Source organism: Euprymna scolopes, chromosome 18 (assembly GCF_053919585.1).
Source record: "Euprymna scolopes isolate OS-2025 chromosome 18, ASM5391958v1, whole genome shotgun sequence".
In the NCBI taxonomy this organism is placed as follows: Eukaryota; Metazoa; Mollusca; class Cephalopoda; order Sepiida; family Sepiolidae; genus Euprymna; species Euprymna scolopes.
In genome coordinates, this window is record NC_136499.1 from 129,638,950 (window position 1) to 129,661,675 (window position 22,726).

The window sequence follows — 22,726 nt, forward strand, 5'->3', positions numbered from 1 at the left end:
GAGAGCATGCTACCCCCCCCCCCTGTGAAGTAAATAAAAGGTTTTGTTCATAATTCCGTGCAAATTCTCAAGTTTGACAGAAACATTACTGAATTTGATAAGTTACAATTGAAGAAGGTCGGGGGTTAGATCAACCGAAACGTGAAAATGACAAGATGAGAACAGTAGTCCAAATAATCAATCCACATCTCAAAAATTTAAAAATGTAAATTTGTTTTTAAGACTCGCATTACACATCCATCATAGTATTCTCATATCATTTCTCCCCATGCAATGCATGTCCTCAACCCTGTTTGACCAGATTTCACTTTCATATATCCTGACATTACATACTCATGCCTGATAGACTATTTTTCCCTTTGGTTAACAGAAGTAACGCCCTGCTGGTTATTAATGGCAGAAAGGATTTTAGTTATGATTAACATGGTTGCCCAGTGTTGCCAGAGTATTTTATATACAAAAACTCATTTAAAAAGCTGGTTAAGAAGTAATAAAATCATTTTAGCTTTTAAGTTTCATTTGTTTGTACATTTTTAATATTAAGGTAGACAACATTAATCATACTCTTCAATTTTTTTTATTTTTAAAATGAGGAATACATTAGTGGTTAAAGAAGTGCTTCCTCATTTTAATAGATGATTACCTAAAAAATTAAAAAAAAAAATTGAAGATTATGATTAGAGTTTTCTACCTTAATTTTTAATTTAGGATTTCTTGGCCTTAGGTTGCATTGGCTGAAACGTTGTGCAAATAATATTCAAGTAGGCTAAATCATCCAAATAACATTCATTATATGTTTTATATAGGGTGGAGATATATATATATATAGTCATCCACATACAGTACTGTTTCACTGTTTCACAGCTCATCAGTGTGGCTAGACAGGCAACTACCTCAAGCCAGGATTGAAACCCGACCGTCTGTACGGCAATCAAGGCTCCTTACCATATATCAGATAAACACTACATCCCTTTGTTTTCATTAATACATACATATATATATATATGTATATGTATATGTATATATATATATATATATATATATATATATATTTAATGAAAACAAAGGGATGTAGTGTTTACCTGATATACGCAATGGTAAACTTCAAACTAATATAAATAACAGTATTTATATATAGAAAATGTAATCCCAACCAAATTAAAAAAGCTCAATACGCAATAGAGAGTAGAGCTTATTATAAGAGAAAGAAAATTAAAACTGTAAGTTGAAATTACAATCAAAATTTATTGTTCGACCGAATACTCCAATTTGCTGATTTCTTTATGTCCTCTGATGAGAAGAATAATAAGAATAGCATTCCTTGAAACTCTACGGAATAAGGACTTTGTAAAATGTTTTTTTGATTATTCAGTCGAACAATAAATTTTGATTGTAAAGTTCAACTTAGAGTTTTAATTTTCTTATATATATATATTTTATTATATATATAATGTTAGGTATGTATATTTTTTTATTTGCAGAATTCACTCACAACTTAATTGGTCATTATGAAGTTGGGGGCGACACAGCTACTATGTGTTAGGGGTTGTAATGTCACCCATAACTTTGTAAGTTGATATTCAATCTCCAGGTTATCAGAACTTAGCATAAAAAGTGGAGGAAACTAAGTACCTATAAATGCCAAATCAAGGGGCATAAACACTATATATATATATATATATATATATATATATATATATATTGTCATCCACATACAGTACTGTTTCGTTGTATCACAACTCATCAGTGCAGCTAGACTATCACTTTTACCCAGTCGTGGATCAAACCTACAACCATCGTCAACAGCTCTAACCATCGGACTACAAATCAGTGTCTAAATATTTCTCCTTTAGTGTCTATATTTATTTATAAACAACTTGCCCATCGCACAGTGCTCAAACCATCAGTTTGTTTACAAACAAACCAATAGTGGGTTTTGCTTAATTGCTTAAATACACATTTGATGAAAATATATTTACAAAATATTCAACCCAACGAGGAGGGCTTAAGTCATCCACATACTGTGGATCGAACCTACAACCATCGTGTTGACAGTCGGCAGTTCTAACCATATATATATATATATATGGTCTACTGCTATGTAAAAGTCATTTTGTGTATGAGTTCCTTTCCTATAGGTTTTGAAACAGCTGAGGTAATTTTTATGCCTGGCAGTGTTCGTAGAAATTCATCCAATCATAAAATTTTTTTAAAAATCCAATCCTAAAAATGGTCTTTTTTTCTTATAGATAAAAAAAAAAAAAAGGTTTTACAGGGGAATTTTTGACATTACACCGGCCAAGGGAGATAATTCTCTGCAAATCATTTATTTATAAAAAAAAAAAACATTACTATTGTCATCTGGAGATATAGCTCAGTGGTAAAGCGTTCGACTACAGATGGAATGATCCCCTGTTCAAGCCTGGATGTACCTCACCATGTTATTGTAATTTTTTCTTAATGAGTTCAATTTACGATAAAAGAAGAGGTACCATTTAAAATCGCCGCAAATCATTTCTTTCGTTGTATATTTTAAAACTAGACATTCATCGGCAAACCCAAATATCAGCTGACATGATATTGTAAACAAACACAGACGGAATTTGATGAATGACATTATCATTTTTATTTATTTATTTTTTGTTTTTTGCAAACTAGTACAACGAGCAAATTATTCCTCGTAATATTTAATAGACGATTGATTCTATAATAATACGCAATTTGCATAAATTAAAATATCATGTTTAAGCGTATTGTACAACCGGGCAATGCCAGGCCCACAGCTAGTGTGTCAAGTTTGAGATGTTCAAAAGTTGGGTCTAATGAATACAACGTTGTTAGATAGTGCTCAATAACAAGAGCAAAATATTTTTTATTTGAGGGTAAACAGTTACATATGGTCGCTACAAACAGCCATCTGTTTCAGTCAATGAGACGTCGTCAGGCGACCCTGAACCCATCGACGCTACAAAGAAGGGGGAAAAAAGGAAAATGGTGTTGATGGGTTCAGGGTTGCCTGACGAAGTCTCATTGACTGAAACAGATGGCTGTTTGTAGCGACCATATGTAACTGTTTTCTCCTAAATAAAAAAGATATGTGTGCGTGTGTGTGGATGAAATGTTAAACTTTTTGAATGAGTTATGGAAAAAAAGAGGAGGAATTAGTTGGAGGCTGATGCAAGGTGCATGCTAAATACTGAAACTGCATTTTTTGATCTTATTTTTATTCTTTCTGCTTTTGCACATTTCAAAATCTTTTTTACTTTTTCTTGCTTTGATTGCGTTTTTGAAACTTCTTTTTTAACAATCTGGTTTTATCGCATCCACAAAAATGGATAAGGTGGTGGCAGTGGTGAATTGGTGGCAGTGGCAGACATAAACAGAGGTTGAAGAGAGTCGGGTAAAGGAGGCCAAATATAGGTTTCCTTTGAATTTGAAACTGATGGTACCAATGTTCTAATCTTCTGTAACACATATATAAATAAATATTATGCTTTTTTTTTATTTCTTAATAATCTCCTAATAAGGCACTCTCCTGCAGTTCTCTTCCTCAAATCTTATATATATATATATATATATATATATATATATATATATATATATATAAAATTTGTAAATGTTTTTATTAGAGATAGAATTCTTGGCTGTAATATCTTTGAATTGCTGCCATATTTTACAAATGACTCACTCTGCTTGCAAACCTAATAGCATTTATGCAAATACTTTGGCTTGGAATTGACTTGCTTTTTGTATTCATCTATCTCTCTGACTCTCTCTCTCATATATATATATATATATATATATATATATAATTTTAATTGTTTATATAATGTGTGTGCACATATCGTTAATTATTATTTAAAAAAAACATGGGATGTATTTTATTTGTTTGCTTATGTAGTATATCTCATTTATGTTTCATTGAATAGCGGAAATTCTCCGAATAGCTTATCAGAGACAGATGTGTGTTCCTTAGTAAAAACAATTGGAGAGTCATATATATAATGTGTATATATACACCCATTATAACAATATGAAATGATTTATACAATTTAAATCATTTTATGGTATTACAATTACGGGATCACAAGTTCATTATGAAAATGAATTGTCCAAAAGTAATCAGATGTTGATGGGTTTCAGATAAATTTTTCTTATAATCATCAGCAACTGAAATGGTAATACATTTACTTGCCTTAAAGCCATGACAATTGCTTATATATATATATATATATATATATATATATATATAAATGAAATAATAATTACAATTAAGTTTACAAAGATGATCCAAAATAGTAAACTTAAAATATATAAAATATTAAAGACTTAACTAGATTCTTTGTCCTTATCTATATATATATATATATATATATATATATATATATATATATATATGTGTGTGTGTGTGTTATTTAAATGAACATTATTGGCAATACCTGATTTTATCTAGCATTCATGTTGGTTCCCAACCAACTCTACGTCTGAAATGAAATTGCTTAATAATGTGTAGCATTTAAATAATTAATAGAAACTCTTGTACAACGTATGATTGAGCACTTAATGTTTTTTTTTTCTTCTAACTTGGGACACATGCTATGTATATATGGTTTGCTTATCCATTTTGTTACACGCAGTCCTTTCTTACTTATGACAAAATGGACCTGAAAATCCAAATTTTTTGAGTTAATCTTACCCTATGGAGCTGAAACTTGGACTTTTTCAGCAAAATAACAGTATCGTTTGGATGTATGTTACACACGTCTTTTGAGAAGAGTACTCAATATCTCATGGCAAAATTATCCAACTTATGGAGACTTAATGAGAGTATCAACCGCAGTTTGCAAAAGACGTGTTCAGTTTGCTGGGCATTGTGCATGTGCCACAGATGAACTCGTTTCATCTTTTGTACTGTGGAGGCAACCATCATCATTTGTACTGTGGAGGCAACCATCATCTCACAATCGATCACGAAAGTTAACTTTTCTAGATTGGATACAATGAGATACATTTATCTCCAAGGAAGATCTTTTGGGTGCTATGACAGGGAATACTGGAAGGGTGTAGTGAGTTCAATCTCAGCTGGGGCCGCAAGATGATGATTATGATGTATGATTAGACTAAGGAATTATCAATAGAATCATTTGTTTTTGTGTGTGTGTTTTTTAATCTATAAAATTATATTAAAAAAATTTAATTTCAAATTATTTATTAAAAAACTATTTTACTTGTAAGTCGATTAATCTTTTACAATCAATGTATTCATTTTTTTTAATCTATAAAATTATATTAAAAAAAAATTTTAATTTCAAATTCTTTATTAAAAAACTATTTTACTTGTAAGTCGATTAATCTTTTACAATCAATGTATTAATTTTTTTTAATCTATAAAATTATATTAAAAAAAATTTTAATTTCAAATTCTTTATTAAAAAACTATTTTACTTGTAAGTCGATTAATCTTTTACAATCAATGTATTAATTTTTTTTTAATCTATAAAATTATATTAAAAAAAAACTTTATTTCAAATTCTTTATTAGAAAACTATTTTACTTGTAAGTCGATTAATCTTTTACAATCAATGTATTCATTTTTTTTTAATCTATAAAATTATATTTAAAAAATTTTAATTTCAAATTCTTTATTAGAAAACTATTTTACTTGTAAGTCGATTAATCTTTTACAATCAATGTATTAATTTTTTTTAATCTATAAAATTATATTAAAAAAAAATTTTAATTTCAAATTCTTTATTAGAAAACTATTTTACTTGTAAGTCGATTAATCTTTTACAATCAATGTATTAATTATTTTTAATCTATAAAATTATATTAAAAAAAACTTAATTTCAAATTCTTTATTAGAAAACTATTTTACTTGCAAGTCGATTAATCTTTTACAATCAATGTATTAATTTTTTTTAATCTATAAAATTATATTAAAAAAAAACTTTGTTTCAAATTCTTTTTGATTTCAAATTCTTTATTAGAAAACTATTTTACTTGTAAGTCGATTAATCTTTTACAATCAATGTATTCATTTTTTTTTTCAAGAATTCATGCTTCTCCTAATATTATTTTACGGATCATCAGTGTTTATCAGGAAATATTATTTCTGGGATTTAAAAAGAAAAGAGCGTATTAAATCATGAATTCCCCCCCCCCCTCAGTGTTGATCAAACACCACCTCTCTTAGAAAACAAGAAAAAACATTTTGTATATTAGATCTATCTTTTTGCATCAGATTTAATTTTTGCTAACTTATTCGTGTTATTAAAAATGTTTTCATTACCTGTGTTGTTTGTTTTTGGCCAAGAAAAAAGTATTATTTACAAAGTTAGTTTATATATACACACACACATTATATAAAATATGTGTGTGCTTGGACTAAGGAATTGCTACTAATATTCAACATATGAAATTAAGGCAGACAGATTTCTTATTTTAGACCTAAATAGTTTTGCATATGAAAAATCAATGTTTGATTTTGCCTAGCCTCCTTTCATTGAATCTTGGTGCATGCTATTAAGAATTCTAAATTTTAATTAGATTTTTTTTTTATATATATACAACTTATTCTAATTGGAACATGTTTTTTGCAGGAAAACAAATCTTTCTTTTCAGCTCAAATGTAAATTAAAGATGGAAGCTGTTTATGCTATTGTCAGCAAATTTTAATTATTAATACAAATTTAATGACATTTTCTGTTTTCATTTGATGACAAAGAAAGAAAAAGAGAAAAAGGGAAGAAAAAAGAAAGAAGAAAAACAGAAGGAAATTCTTTTTTCTCAAAATTGTATTTTATGACAACAGTAATATTCCCAAATGTTAAAAAAAATATATATTTCGCCCAGAAAATGGGAAGACAAGCAATGTATTAAGGAGGTAGAAATTTTGGTTCTTGTCCAGAATTCCCCCAAATGAAAAGAAAATTCTGTATGATGTACATGTCTGTGATGTAAAATAAATATCACATTCCAAAAATCTTAGACTAGCTAGAAGTAATGCATATTTTAGAGAAAAAAAACAAAAAACAAATCCCAAAACCTCAACATGACGAATCTAAAAAAAAAAAAAAACACAAATAAACCTAGAACCCCATCCTCCAACGTAGACCTCTACTACCAGGTCTCCTTCTCCAACATTAGGGATCTACATTCCAACCTTCCAGAGGTTTAAACATAATTACAGGAGACAAAACCGGACATATTCTTTCTAAGTGAAACTGGCGTAGGGCAAACCACTTCCCTAGACGAATTAAAGGATGCTCTAACTTAATATCTAAATCTGACCCCCAAGATCGCCATGGGCATGGAATAAGTGCCTACATTAAAGATGGCTTTCCATGTGGCAGGGATATCTCCAGAGAAGACCCTAATTTACCTTATATGTGCTTCCAGGTTGCACTAGCTTACACCACTGCATTTATATTTGCCCTCTATCGCCCCCACAACAGTGGGGTTACTATCTTTAAGAACATATCTGAGAAAATTGACCACATCCTGTCTGCTCATCCTTCGGCTAACATTTACATTTTCGGTGATTTCAATATCCATAATGTGAAATGGCTGACCCACTCAAATAAGACCGATGACAAGGGGAGGGTCTGTCATGATTTTGCCATTGCTTATGACCTCACTCAGATTGTTCACGAACCCACCCGTGTGCCCGATTCTACCGGTCAGTATGCAAGCCCCCTAGACCTTTTCCTCACAACATCCCCTGAGCTATGTTCATGTTCCATTCTATCTACTTTGGGATCCTCCGACCCAATCTGTTATAGCAGTTAAGATAAAAATGAAATGTAATAAATCTTCAGACGAACCTTTCCACCGTACTGTATATCGATACTCTATGGCTGACTGGGATAGCTTCCGTACATTCATATCTGACCTACCTCTGCATTCCATGTTTAAAAAGGATGTTTCCTCTATAGTATCAGACCTGACCGAATAGTTATTTGTAGGCATAGACCGATTCATACCATCCAAAAAATTCCAACAAAAACTTAACAGCCAGCCATGGTTCTCCTCAGAATGTGCTGCTGCCATCGCACACAGAAATAACTTTTTCCATAGCTACCAACGTAATAGATGCACTGAAACTAAAGCTGCTTTCAGGACCGCCAGCAACCACTGTAAAAGAGTAATAAAAAACGCAAGAGAACTATATGCTCAATCCATTAAATCCAAAGTAGTTGAGCAGCGGCTTGGTTCCCACCAGTTCTCGCAAATAGCAAATAGGATCCTGAACAGAAGCGTACGTTCTATCCCAACCATCATCAATGGACCTGAGGTCATCTCGTCAGCATCAGACAAGGCCAAATTATTTGCCGAGAACTTTGCAGCTAATTCTACCCTATGCGACGAAGGCCATCAACTCTCCGTATTTCCTCCTATAACAGACAACACGCTATGCAACATACAAATATCTGTGCATGAGGTCGCCAAGCTAATAAAGAACCTTGATTCCAGTAAAGCAACTAGCCCTGACGGCATTCCAGTTATAGTGCTGAAAAAGCTCCAACCAGAACTTGCCCTCATACTTACAAAACTGTTTAAGCGTTGCCTTAAGGAGAAGTGCTTTCCAACACCCTGGAAAACCTCATCAGTATGCCCTGTATTTAAGAACTCAGGTGACAGGTCATCTCCCTCTCAGTACAGACCAATAAGTCTCCTGTGTGCCATGAGTAAGTTGTTGGAATCCATATTAAATAAAGAAGTAGTCAACCACCTCAGCAGAAATGACCTTCTCAGTGACATCCAATATGGTTTCTGTTCTGCTAGATCTACAGTAAATGTGCTAACGGTTATATCTCAGAGAATTAGTGAATCTCTCGACAAAGGCAACCTTTCTAGGGCAGTTGCTGTTGACATATCAAAGACTTTTGATAAGGTATGGCATAAGGGCCTACTTCACAAGATTTCCAGCTACGGTATCACTGGTAATGTTTTCTCAATCATTAAATCATTTCTCTCCGATAGGCTCATAAGAGTAGTAGTTGATGTGCAGAAATCAGAAGCCCACAGTATTAATGCTGGAGTCCCTCAGGAGTCCATCCTGGGCCCAACTCTCTTCCTGATCTACATCAATGATATCCCAAAACACATACTTAAATCATTCGTTGACATCTATGCTGATAACACGACCATCTATGGCAACACATCAACGGCCGTAAATGACAAAGTTCTCTCAAATTCTCTCTCTTCTGATCTTGAGTGCGTGGTACAGTGGGGGAAGATGTGGCTGGTTACTTTTAATTCATCCAAAACCAAGCTTCTATCTTTACATCATCAACGCTCTGATCCCCATGTGGCATCAATTGAAATGAATGGCTCTCATCTTGGGGAGGCTCCATGTTTTGACAAGCTTTTGGGTTTGACATTTACTCCTGATCTGAAATGGAACACATACATCAAGTCTGTTGCCAAGGACGCTGGGAAAATGGTGGGATCCTTCTACTGCTCCAGATGCAATTCTCTATCTGTATAAAAGCCAAGTACGTCCAAGGATGGAGTACTGCTGCCACATCTGGGCAGAAGCTGCTAAAAACAGCCTATCCTGCTTTGACAGAGTACAAAATAGACTTCGTGGTTTAGTGGGGGATGCCCTTTTCTCTTCCCTGCAACCTCTCTCCCACAGAAGAGACATTGCGAGCCTGTCTTTGTTTTATTGTTATTTCCATGGCAAGTACTTGTCTGAGCTCCAATCTCTGCCCCCCCCCCCGCCAATCTTTCACGAGAAACACCCGTCTGGCTGAAACTACTGTCAATAATTTTCCCTACTCTTTATCTGTCCCTACATCCAAACGTAGATTCCGTAAGCAGAGCTTCTTTCTCAGAAGTGCACGACTGTGGAACTCTCTTCCGTTTGCCTGTTTCCCACCTGACTACAAATTGGATGTCTTCAAGTCCAACATAAACAAATTCCTAACAAACCGCCCTCTTAAGTAAGACACTCTATCAAATCTCCAATACTAATGATTACTGTACACGCAATAACCCTTATCCCTGAGTAGCCTCCGGGCCTTGATAAGTGGTGACCTCCATGTAAAAAAAAAAAAATCACAGAAATTGATGAAGTAGTTCTATTTTTATAAAAAAAAATTTAAACTAGAGGCAACAATTTCACGACGCCCTCTTGAAAATATTCTGAGGAAATAAGGGAGATAATTCTAAAACAAGATTTTAGAAAGCTATTCTTAACATGGGGACATCGGAAAAACTTAAATTTGTTTAGAAATTATTTTCTTTATATTCAAAAATAAAACAACGTGATCTTCAATTTATGTCATCTTCAAGTCCAATGTAAACAAGTTCTTGATGTGCTGTTCCCCTTAAGTAATCCAATTTACCAAATTTACACTACTAACTCTTTGACCCTTATCCTCGAATAGCCTCTGGACCTTGATAAGTAAAAATGTAAAGTAAAAAAAAAAAGAAAGAAAATGTGATTTTTGGTGTACAATATTTTTTTCCCATCATGGGTGAATACACTATACAGATTTTTTGTATTTTTGTTTTGCCATAGGGAACAAATTTTGGACAAGTACCAAATTTTTTTAAAGGAAACAACTGAGAGGATGGACAACCGTTATTTTTCAAACAAGAATTGGAAAAATCTGACCATGGAGCAAAAAAAAAAAAAAAATTTATTTTTAATGTTTATTTTTGTTTGTTTTTTTAAATTTTTGTTTCAAACGATTCTTCCACCATATTTTGTTTTTCAGATGCCGCTTATAGTCTTTTCACGAGAAAATCGCAATTATTTTCATTAAACAGCAACAATGCTTTGCTGCAATTTATTCTGGAAGTAAGTCTTAATTTTCTTTTAGTTGATTATATTTTTGTTTGTTGCAACTACTGCTATCAGATGAGGTTGTCTGAAGATGTTGGTTTCTTGACCTAAAATGCACCAAACGTTGATGTTATTGTTTTTTTTTCTTCCTTTGCAAAACTTAATCATATTCCAAAAGTTAAAAACAAAAACTACAAATTTCCTCTGAAAAACAACCAAACCAAGACACCATTAATTTGAAAATATAAAGAACTTGAATAAAAAGATTTACCAAAATGCTGGATTCAGCATTAAATGATTCCCAAACAGTTGATATGCCATAAAACAATCAAATTTGTTGCAACATGTTATACTTATAACATAGGAGCAGTGGCATCCAGTATTGTCCTGGAATGAAAGTGGGCCTTCCATATTAAACTTATTGGGTTTAATTTTAGCCCGAAAAAAAGTTTGATTCTCACACATGAGAACGCGTTAACAAATTGAGAATATGCTCCGAAAACAAAATATGGCGATAATTCGTTTGCAAGAAGAAACACGGCAAATATGTACAATATTTAAATTTAAAATGGATGAAAAAGTTTGTGCAGAAAAGAAAAAAAATTGTGAAAAACGAGCTTCACAAGAAATTATCTGAGAATGAAGAGTTTGAGTAACAATTTGCAGATGTGTATCCCTCAATTCCGGCTCTTTTCGTATCGGTTGCAATCCAAACAGGAATTTGGTGATACATAATGACTAACTTGTAACAACCGTTTCGAATTTGTCACAAATAGTCTTCAGTTCAGTTGCTGGATCAAAAGTGGGCAAAAAGGAGGCATTGCATACTCATGCGGGGGTTTTGATAAGCTACTTCGAAGCAGCAGGGACTGGAAATCCTGGCAGCCTAATGAGACAATGGGGGGGGCATAAATTCTAATAAACTAGTTGAAATAGAGTATGATGTTCAGGTGTCTACACCATATCTAATACGTTATATTGCACATCTGAAAAGAGTTCAAGGTGCAGGGTCTACTGAATTTGCCTTATGAGAGCCAACTCAAGAATCTTAACCTTTTGAGATATATCATACAGATGAGATCACTGCATCATCATCAGCACTCAGATATATATTACAGAAGATCAGAACAACATTGGTACCATCAGTTTCAAATAAAAAAAACAATGTTATTTGTATCTTTTATAAGTAAATATTACGCCCTTATTTAAAAAAAAGTTTTTCTTGATAATTGAGTAGGATTTACACACACACACATCTGTATAATATTTCTGACTGTCTATTCAACATTTTCTCAAAAACTATTGAGCTGATCTGAGTGAAATTTTGTATGGGCCTTTTTTATGATAAGGTGCAGCAAACTAACTATTATGGTATCCATTCGATGCACAGTTAGGGATTAATATTTAATGCAAAAATGAGTACAAATGTAACTATATTTAACCATGAATTTATCATTCCAAGCCAACAGTCTATAACTTTTTTCTGTTTTTAATGAGTTAAAAAATGTAATATATATATATAAATATTGTTTATTTTCTGGATTTTTATATATATATATATATATATATATTGTTTATTTTCTGGATTTTTATATATATATATAGGTTTATTTTCTGGATTTTTATATATATATATATATATATATACTTGTTTATTGTTATATAAACATGCTCACATCCCGCTGCTACAAACAGCCACTTGTTTCAATCAAACAACAGATATCATCAGGCAGCGACTTGACTATTCAAAAGTTCAATGAAGATTCATTGAACTTTTGAATAGTCAAGTCGCTGCCTGATGATATCTGTTGTTTGATTGAAACAAGTGGCTGTTTGTAGCAGCGGGATGTGAGCATGTTTATATAACAATAAACAAGTATTATCAGCTCTTTTTATTGAGCACTATCTAACAACCTCGTTGAATTCATTAGTCCATTACTTTTGAATATAAAAAAAACCCGAGTATATATATATATATATATATAAATATTGTTTATTTTCTGGATTTTTTTTTTACTAGGGGACACCTCAGGTGACGGAACATTTTGTTGATTCCAAGAAAGATGTCGATGCTGAACTGAAACGAAATTGTGAAGAATATATACGTCATATCACGGATTTTTTCACTGAACCACTCAAGTCTTTTCTGTCCAAGGTGAGATTCATCTTTTATTTTCTTTGCAAGTCAAATATATTCCAGAACTTGCATACCCTAATGTGGTTACAAGAAATAACAAAACCATAAAACTTTCTGGAAAGTAAAAAATAAAATTTGTTCTTTGTAAAAAAAAAATTGTTAACAAAATAGCACAATGTAAATGAACAACCAATGAAATTGCTGGAAAAGTAAGAAGTTAAAGAGCAAGGGAGTGGTCAGTGTTTGGCTAGAGAATGATTAAAATTATGAAAGTTGAAAATAAAATACTAGTGGCCGTTGCTGATAAGTTTATATTGTAAAATATTTGTACCAGTGAATTGTGAAAGATTAAGAGGAGAAAATAATGAGTGAGTAAGTATCCTGCTACCATCTGGAAATATGATTGTTTTGGGAAAGTGACTCTGCTCGGAAATAGTATATGAATTTATGATAATGAATAAAATCGATTGATAATATCAGCAAAACTTACCTCAAGTATTGACAGGTAATATGACCTTACTGAATGTGGTATTCTGTGTTTGTATTGCTGTAATTTTTTATTCTAGACGGGAAAAAATCATTGTCTATTTTATTAATTATTATAGAGAAGATAAATGTCAAATGCTCTGAGATATGGGAGCATTACTTCATCCTAAGGAATATCTAACTCCTTTTCTATTCACCCCAGTCAAAGTACATTGTTATTGAGACATAATGTGCTACTGTGAATTAGTGACCATATCTACAGGGATATTCTAAGTAGGAAGTTGAGCAGCAAGATGTCTGTTTGTACTTAATTTCTGCATTTCAATACAGGAATTCCAAAGGAAGAAATTTGTCAGAGGTATTTACATTGCGTTCATCAGATGCAACATTGCCATCATGAAAATGAAAATTCTGGAATGTTCCCCTCCCCTTTTTGTATGCAGAACTCTTCCGATAATGGAAACAAAAAAATTATCAGTGGAAATCTAAAGTGCACAAGCACCCTCTTCTGTAGAAAATAGAGAACATAGCTTCTTTCTGTAATTGACATTTGTTGCACAAAAGAAAGATGTGAAAAAATATTCTGAACATGTATATGCAAAGGAATTAATATGAATTTTTTTCTTTTTAATAACATGGATCAATGATAAAGAAAAGGAAATTGGTATTCAGAATGAAATAATATTTGAGGAAAGAAACTAATTTATGCCTGAAGTCAAAAATCTGTCCAACTTGTATAAATTAAATAGGAAGTCCAGAGCTGCACAAACCAAATTTAGCAAGAAAGAGAGAGGGAGGGGGTGTTGAATTCTGATGAATTAAGAGTTACATAGTCTCCGCTTTTGAAATAGAAAATTTTCTGTTTGTTTTTTGCAGGCCAATGTTATTGTGAACATGAACAAAGAAGAAGGCGCCCAGAAAGTGTCTCTACGGAACCAACCGTTTGCCGAGGTTGAGAAACTGCACGATGTTGTGGCTGAGAGTTATAAGAATCTGAAGACGCGACTCCCTATTGTCCGACGCAGTATGGCCCTTTATTTGGCTAATAAGGACACTGAATATATTCTGTTTAAACCAATTAAGGTAAGATTGATAAACGTTTGGAAATGGTAAGATATGTGCACTTAATAAACACTGGTGTAAGTTTGGGAAATAACTGAATACAAAAAAAGGCTAATTTCTACTTTTTTTCTAATATGCCACCACTTATCAAGGCTGAAAGGCTACGTGAGACAATATTGTGATTCTTTTTGATGGGATTTTTCTTTCTTCAAATTCTTTAGCTATGTGTCGATATGTGTGGCCTTTTTCCCTAACTTGTGTTTTATTTTTTACATGTTTTTTTTTTTTGTCTGTCTGGTTTTATCAACCTCAATATCCATGAGATCTTTTTTAATGATTTCTATTTTCTGGCAGTCTTCCATAAACTTTTGTAGGGTTAGGTTTGGTTAATTTTCTAATTTTGTTAGGACACCCCGCCTAATTTCCGCATCTCACTCAGAAGTCAGTCCTTGCGTCAATACTAAACATTTAAAATTGTATGCACTGAAGTCTGCAAGTTTGAATTCGTTGCAATGATTATTTACCATGATTGTGTACGTTTCAAAATCATCTTCATCATTCTTCTGCAAATCCAGACATGACCAACGCTTATGGAATAAAGAGACTTTCGGGCTAAATGGTTCTTTAAGAAGTTCCATCTCGGTGAAAGATAAAATAAAATCCACAAACGTGTTGTGCTCAGCCATCTCTAATTTCTGTAATAGTAAACAAACCTTTTTATGGTGCTACCACTGCAGTTGATGCTAAAAACATCTTCATACCAACAAAAATAAGCTTCAAATGATTGATCTTCTTCAGGTCCGTAGCAGAAATTGTCAATCGTATTCCATATTGAGTCTTGTGAAAATGCGGTATTATTATCAGTAGACGTATTTTTTATGACTTGAGCTCTTTCATGTGATGTTTATTTTTATATTGCTGGATTTCGAGTCTCATTAGTTGTTGTCTTTTCATCTGAGTGCTGCTGGTGTTGGTCAATTTTCAGTTTTAATAATTGTTCCAATGTACTTTGTAAGGCGTCCATTTATGTATGATGGGTAAAATAATGATTTTACAGAAATTAGCAAAACCGTGTTCAGATTAACTAGGTTTTAGTATTTTTAGAACAACTGCTAAAAAGGAAACAATAATTAATTTCCTTCAATAACTTTGCAAATGAACGTTGACCATCGTTTTAAATTCTAAGCGAATGTCTTTTCCCATAGAAGAGAAAAAAATATGTCATGAGAAATATTCAATATTTCTTCAAAGCAAATGTCTTTTCATAGTACAAAAAAAAATGTTGACTGAAAGGGAAAAAAAACGTATGTACTTTTTTTTTAGTAAGCCAAAAAAAACAAAGTTTGCTTACACAATTATATATTGATGCGAGAAAAAACACAAATAACTCATATTTCTCTTTCTTTTGTATTTATGGATGCACCAAGATGTTGTGATAGTGTCGAGCAAAGAGAAGGAAAAAAAAATGAAAATATTCTTACTTTCCATGAGTTTGCAATTCAAACTTTTATGTTCACACACTTATTTGGTTTTCACAAGTTCCTGTTTCTCTCTTTTCATTGGTGTTTTCTAAATACTTGCTTGGTTTAATTCAACTTTCCATCATGAGTTCTTATGAATGCTGGAGACATTTTAAATTCGAGTGACCTTTGTAAGTTTGAAATTCGACATCGCCTCTATTATAGCCCTGTTAAGGGTTGCAAAGAAAATAAGAAGAATTCCAAAATAAAATAACAGTTATTGCAAAGCATACAATAGGTGGGTTGTTCGTTGTAGTTGATGAATGACCAAGGTTGGTCCATCGGATATCAACTGACACCTTACAGCTTAATCTTTTGGTATTTATTGAGATTGGAATAGTCTATTAGTATGAAACCCAGATTAGTTTTGCCACAACATAGAGAAAAGAAAACTATTGGCAGTAGTTGTAGCTAGACGAGTGTTTATTGTAGCTGTTTTGCAGAGGAGGATTATATATCGATGCTCAGTCGAGTATCTTTTATTTTGAGGTGTTAATCTCTCTCTCTCTATATATATATTGTGTTTGTGTATGCGTACGGAACACTCTCTACCAAACTACTGTCAATTTTTAGTCTACAAGCTTGAAACTTGATATATAGGAGATTCAGACTTGTAGAACCGATTTGATTTGATTTTTAACCAGTAAAAATAGCTGCTAAGAGGTAAAACTTGAAAGATTGGAACTTGGCATAAGTTTACTTAGTGCTCTTCTATGTATGCACAAATATACATTTATATGTTTAAGTTGGTTCATTTCCAAAGTTTTGATATGCATGTAAACTTAGCTTCGATGGTCATGAATAACAATGGAAAGTTTTGATTCTGGTAATTTTTTTAACTTTTAAAATCACTAGCATATATTGGGCACAATATAATAATCGATAGAAAATTGGCTCTTTAATAATAAATATGAAATCTGTATAAATTTAACTATCATATTTAAGTTTATTTTATGACCAGGCAATGCCGGACAGCTATAACTATCTATTGGGTACAATGTAATAATCAATAGACAATTGACTCTTATAATGTTAAATACGAAATCTGCATAAATTAAAATATATTTAAGCATATATTCAGATGAGGCAATGGCAAGGGGATGGGGGCACTACTATATATTGGGTACAATGTAATAATCAATAGAGGCTTGACTCTTATAATGTTAAATACGAAATCTGCATAAATTAAAATATATTTAAGCATATATTCAGATGAGGCAATGCCAAGGGGATGGGGGCACTACTATATATTGGGTACAATGTAATAATCAATAGAGGCTTGACTCTTATAATGTTAACTATGAAATCTGCATAAATTAAAAACATATTTAAGCTTGTTTTACGACAATCACTGTTATATATTGGGTACAATATAATAATGAATGTACAATAAATATGAAATCTGCTTGAATTAAAATATAGTTTAGCTTATTTTACGACCGGGCAACACCGGGTGGCCTACTCGTATCAATATATATATTTGCATAATTGATAATTTGTATTATTTGGAGTATTGCTCGCATTTTCAGTGTTTCTTGCACAATGTTTCAGCCAATGTGACCTCCGACCTTTGGGTGTATTTTGCTAAACTCTGGAATCTACGTAAAATTTTAAACAGAATCTTTTATTTAATTTGCAAGGGTGACACACTCTTGTACCGTCAGCCACAACTGGGTGGAAATCTTAAATACTTTATAATTGTATTTATAAAGTATTTAAGATTTGCATTGATCATTAAACCTTCAGAAAAGTGTCACAGTTGAATTTTTACCTTGTATTTTATCAATTATACCATTGGTCTTTGACAGAACGAAGACATACTGCCTCCATTGATTAAATAGAAGGTTTTGTTCTAAATTAACAACAGATTAACAAGAAACACCTGAAAAACGTCAGAGTTAACATCATCTGAAACGTGCAAATAACATTCAAGATGAGAACAGTAGTCCGATCGGTTCAATTCATAAAAATTATGAATCCTCATCTAAAAAAAATTCATAAATATAAATTTTAATTAAATACTAACATATATTACTATGTTTAAATAATTTATAGATTTAAAACAAATTAATGTACAATTTCTGTGGAATTCGATCAGTTTGTAATACTCCCAGCACGCACATCTGAAAGTCGAACAAACACACATCTGACAAAGAGATATCTGCGCAGAATCTTTTCTTTAATTCACAAGGGTCACATGACTGGGCAGAAGTCTTAAATATTTTGCAATTGTATTCTTATTTTGCCCACATAGCATAACATATAAAGTACTTTGGTAAAATTCAGTTCTAAGTGACACTCTTTTGGAGGTTGAAGGTTCAATCATCAGTGCAGATGATACTAAGAATACATTGTAGAATAAAAGTATGCTATCTCTGTGGATTCAATAAAGGGTTCCTTTCAAAATTCCGTGCAAATTTCCGAGTTCAACAGGGTACACCTGAAGAAGGTCAGAGATTACATCGGCAAAAACATGGTAACAATAACGCTCAAGATAAGAACAGTAGTCCGAAGAATAATCCAAATAATACGAATTATCGACTTTTATGTGAAACTTTCAGAAACTCTTCAATTTTTAGTTGACGTGTTTTTTCTTTCCTTTGAAACATTTGTCAAATTTACCACAAACAGCAAATTTTTCTTTGATTTCAGGTCAGCGTGCAACAAACTTACCAGCAATTATCACAGCTTCTTTCTGCTGAATACACAGATGAAGATAAACAAATTGTCGCTTGTCCATCTATTGAGCAGGTAAGAATCATCTTCGTCTTTTTTTTTTTGTTTTTTAAATAAGTTTTTGTTCACCAAATTCCACTTGCAGTCTCGTGCTACCAGCTCAGGCAGTTTGAAGATACTGGCTTCCTAACCTAAAATGCACCATTGATGTTATTTCCTGTAGAACCAAAAACAAAAACAACAATTTTCTTGAACAAAATAAACAAACCAAACACTGTGAATAAATATTTGAAGATATAAAGAATTAGAAACGTAAACAATTTTTCACGATTACATTCGGCATTAAAGGTTGATATGCTGTAAAACATTTTGAGTTGACTTAACATCTAATTTTGTTGTTTTTGTTAAACGTTTTTATGTTTCTCAAATATGATGTTTGGTTCTGGTTTTAGGCACTGCAGAATTAAGTTTTGCAAATAGAAAGAAAGAAAACAACAATGTTTAGTACCTTCAGACAGCCTAATCTGATAGCATTAATTGGTGAAGAAAGGTTTCATTTTAGAGAAGTGGTGATGATGATGATCGAGAACTTATAAAAGGATTATTGATTTATTTTCCACATGGACATTTTGGTTGTAGTCACCCAACGTGCTTCCTAACTTCCAGAAAGCAAATTAGTTCCTTCGCTTTTTTTCTCTCATGCCTTTATCTCCTCTGTGCAAGTTTTTTTTTTATCAAATCTTTTCGATCTTTCTTATTTTATTTTTATATATTCATAAACATATATTTATTATATAAGAGAGTCGCCAACCTGATAGGTCCTGAACTGTCATCTAGGCTTCAGCCTCTGTCCCATCGACGAGATGTTGCATCCCTCTGCCTATTCTACAAATACTTTAATGGTGAATGCTCTGACGAACTGCAAACACTTGTACCTCCCCGACGTAACTACCCCCGACAAACCCGATAAGCTACTAAGTCTCATCCCTTTACAGTAGAGATCCCTAGGTGCAAGAAAGCCTTTTACTCCAATAGTTTCTTCCCCAGAACTGCGGGTCTTTGGAACTCCCTTCCGGGATTCTGCTTTCCCAACTGCAATGATATGCAGAAGTTCAAGTGTAATGTTAACAAACATCTTTCTACTCTTCTCTCTTCATAATGACCCCGCAAATTAAGTCCCTAATAGTAGCCCCCTGCTTCAAAGTGGCACTGTGCCTTGTTTAGGGTGAAAATTGAATAAAAAAATAAATAAATAAAAAAAAAATTATATAAGTTCAGATAAAAAACTTATTTTTAAAATTAAAAAAAACAAACTTTTATTTTTATAATTTAAAAAAAACAAATTTATTTTTATAATTTAAAAAAAACAAATTTATTTTTATAATTTTAAAAAACATTTATTTTTATAATTTAAAAAAAAACTTATTTTTATAATTTAAAAAAAAACTTATTTTTAAAATTAAAAAAAAGCTTTTATTTTTATAATTTCTTATAAAATTTCAAAAAAAAATTAATTTTTATTTTTGTTATTAAAAGTGAAAATAAAGACTTATTTTTATCTGTATAATTTTGTTAATTTTTATTATATATTTTTCAGTAATGTCCTTTTCGGACATTTTATTTCAATAAATCGCTTCACAATACAGATACTGAAGAACAATAAAAATGAAGGAACTAATTTGCCTTGTCATTGCTTCCGGTAGCAGTCACACTAGAAGTTAGGAAGTATGTTAGCTGACTATAACCCTCGAAAGTGTAGAGTCACCCCCCTTCCTCTATATAAATGTGGCAACTTATACACCTGAAGAAGGTCGAAGGTTAAATCAGCTGAAATGTTGTGGAAATAAAACTTAAGATGAGAGCATTAGTTGGATTAATCCAAATATTTTTTTGTATTTTTTTTTCCTAAAACTATTACGAAAATTACTGGATTCGGCGTTAAATAACCTGAAAATATAAAGTCAATAAAAATTATCAAACCAAACATTACGAGATATTATTTCTAAATTGTTTCTAACAAAAAGAGGGGAGGGGGAGCTAGAGTTTAATTTGATCCATTAACCCATCAGAAGTTTTTTTTATTGGATCCATTAACAAATCCGAAGTTTTTAAAAGTTAATTTACGAAATGAGAGGATGCCGACAAACCATAATTCTTATTGACTTTTATTTTTTTTAAATTTATTTTCAACTCGGAGCTAAATAGGAAACCTCTAAAGTGTAGCATTACCTCTCTTTTCCCTATGTTTCCCTATGTCATAATTATTTTAATTTATATTTAATACCAGCAGGAGTGTCCAGGGTGTTTGGAAAAGAACAAAAAATAAAGTGTACGTAAGCAAGCAGGTTCAAACCCGTGACGCGAAGGCGGAAAATCGGAGATCTTACCGCTGCGTTACGATGAAAAAGGAAGTGAAAGGCGTTTAAATTTAGCGATGTCAATCAAAAGCTGTTGATTCACTAATAATTAGGTCGGCGAAGAAATGAAAATGCCTGGTGCTTTCTTTCGTGGTATTTATTTTCTTCACCACGAGGTCGTTCCCAGCTCCCAAGTGTCCAAATGAATAGCAATTGTCTGATATGAGGGGTTTTCCACACAGTGATCAAAGCTAATTGCTTTTTGGACGCCCCCGGCATGAAATTAGTTTCACTTTTTTGTTAATTAAAATAAAATGAAAAATAACGAATAACTGAAGTAATAACTTTAAATATGCTAAGAAAAAGATGTTAAAACTTCTTTAAAAAATAGGAAAAACAAAAAACAGCAAACGTGATAAAAAAAACCCAAGAAAAATGGCATAAATAACCCTGTTTCAATATCTAAACTTTACATCTCAGTCCGAACGTGCAATCTTAACTGACTGAGCTATGAGTGTGTCAGCAAAATTGAGTGTTTTTTTTAAATATTTAAACTAATTAAATTTTTTTGCGCGTGCGTATATGGCTAACTTGTCATGAAGGAACGATTTTTTGCTACCCCTCCCTGTAGAAAAGTGTCCTGTCGAGGGTGAAGGAATTAATGTTTTTAGCCAATTTTTCGATATTTGTCATCCGAAGGGGTGAGCTTCAAAACAATACCGATTTCGTGAAAATCCGTTGCCTCTGCCAAAAGTTTTTGCGAGACATACAAACACACACACATACAAACACATACATAGATACATACACACACACACTAACACACATTTTGCCTTTTATATATATAGACTAGTGGGGATGCCCGGTGTTGCCTGGGTGTTTGTAGGTGTAAAACAAAAACAAAAAAAGTTTTGGTAGAGAGGTAGGTTCGAACCCAAAGCCTTGACGCAAAGGTGGAAAAGAAAGTGTGAAAAAACCTGACATCTTACTGCTCAGCTAGGGAACTGAAAATCATTTTAATTAAAAAGTTAAGTGACAGGTGTGTGAATTTAAAAAAGGGGAGTGTCCAAATTAATAGCAATTGTCTGATATGACGGGGGTTTTTTCCCACATGCATCAAAGCTGATTGCTTTCTGGCCATCTCTGCATGAAAGTCCAAGAATACGACTTTGCTTTCACAGTTTTGCTTTTTTTATACGGAAAAGCCAAAGAAACATGCGGAGACGAAGAAATACTGTGAAAATAGTGTGTAAAAGTCGCTGAAATAAAAGATACACACGACATCCTTTCGTAAATCGTAGATATTATGATCTAGGTAGCATATAAAATGTTTTAAGAAACAGTCCCCGCCTCCCCAAGTGCCCTCCTCCCAAGCCTTTGCCGGACATACACAAAAAATGCACACACACACACACATTTTGCCTTTTATATATATATATATATATATATATAGACTAGCAGGGTTCCCCGGCATTGCCTGGGCGTGTAGAGTAAGGAACCCGAGGGAGGGAGGTGGGGGGGGATCCAAACACAACAATAGTAGGCAGTTTGGGTGAAGAGAGCTTTTATTAAAAAAAAAACAAAGTGATAGTAGGCAGGTAGGCTAGAACTCGCAAAGGAAAGAAAAAAAAAGTAACGTCTTAGCCTATGTCTCCATCACGCAATCGGAAATAAGAACACTGAAATTAAG

General features: G+C 32.5%; 1 protein-coding gene across 2 annotated transcripts in view; it reads left to right on the top strand.

Annotated features, from left to right (window-relative positions):
• Window positions 1-22,726, top strand: part of LOC145297823 (conserved oligomeric Golgi complex subunit 3-like) — a 153,899-nt gene that overhangs the window by 128,778 nt on the left and 2,395 nt on the right. For both annotated transcript variants that reach the window (XM_080144145.1, XM_080144147.1), the window contains 4 exons: window positions 10,731-10,813; window positions 12,819-12,953; window positions 14,298-14,504; window positions 18,656-18,754. In XM_080144145.1, coding sequence (XP_080000271.1) covers window positions 10,731-10,813; window positions 12,819-12,953; window positions 14,298-14,504; window positions 18,656-18,754 — 524 coding nt within the window. The remainder of the gene's footprint in view (window positions 1-10,730; window positions 10,814-12,818; window positions 12,954-14,297; window positions 14,505-18,655; window positions 18,755-22,726) is intronic.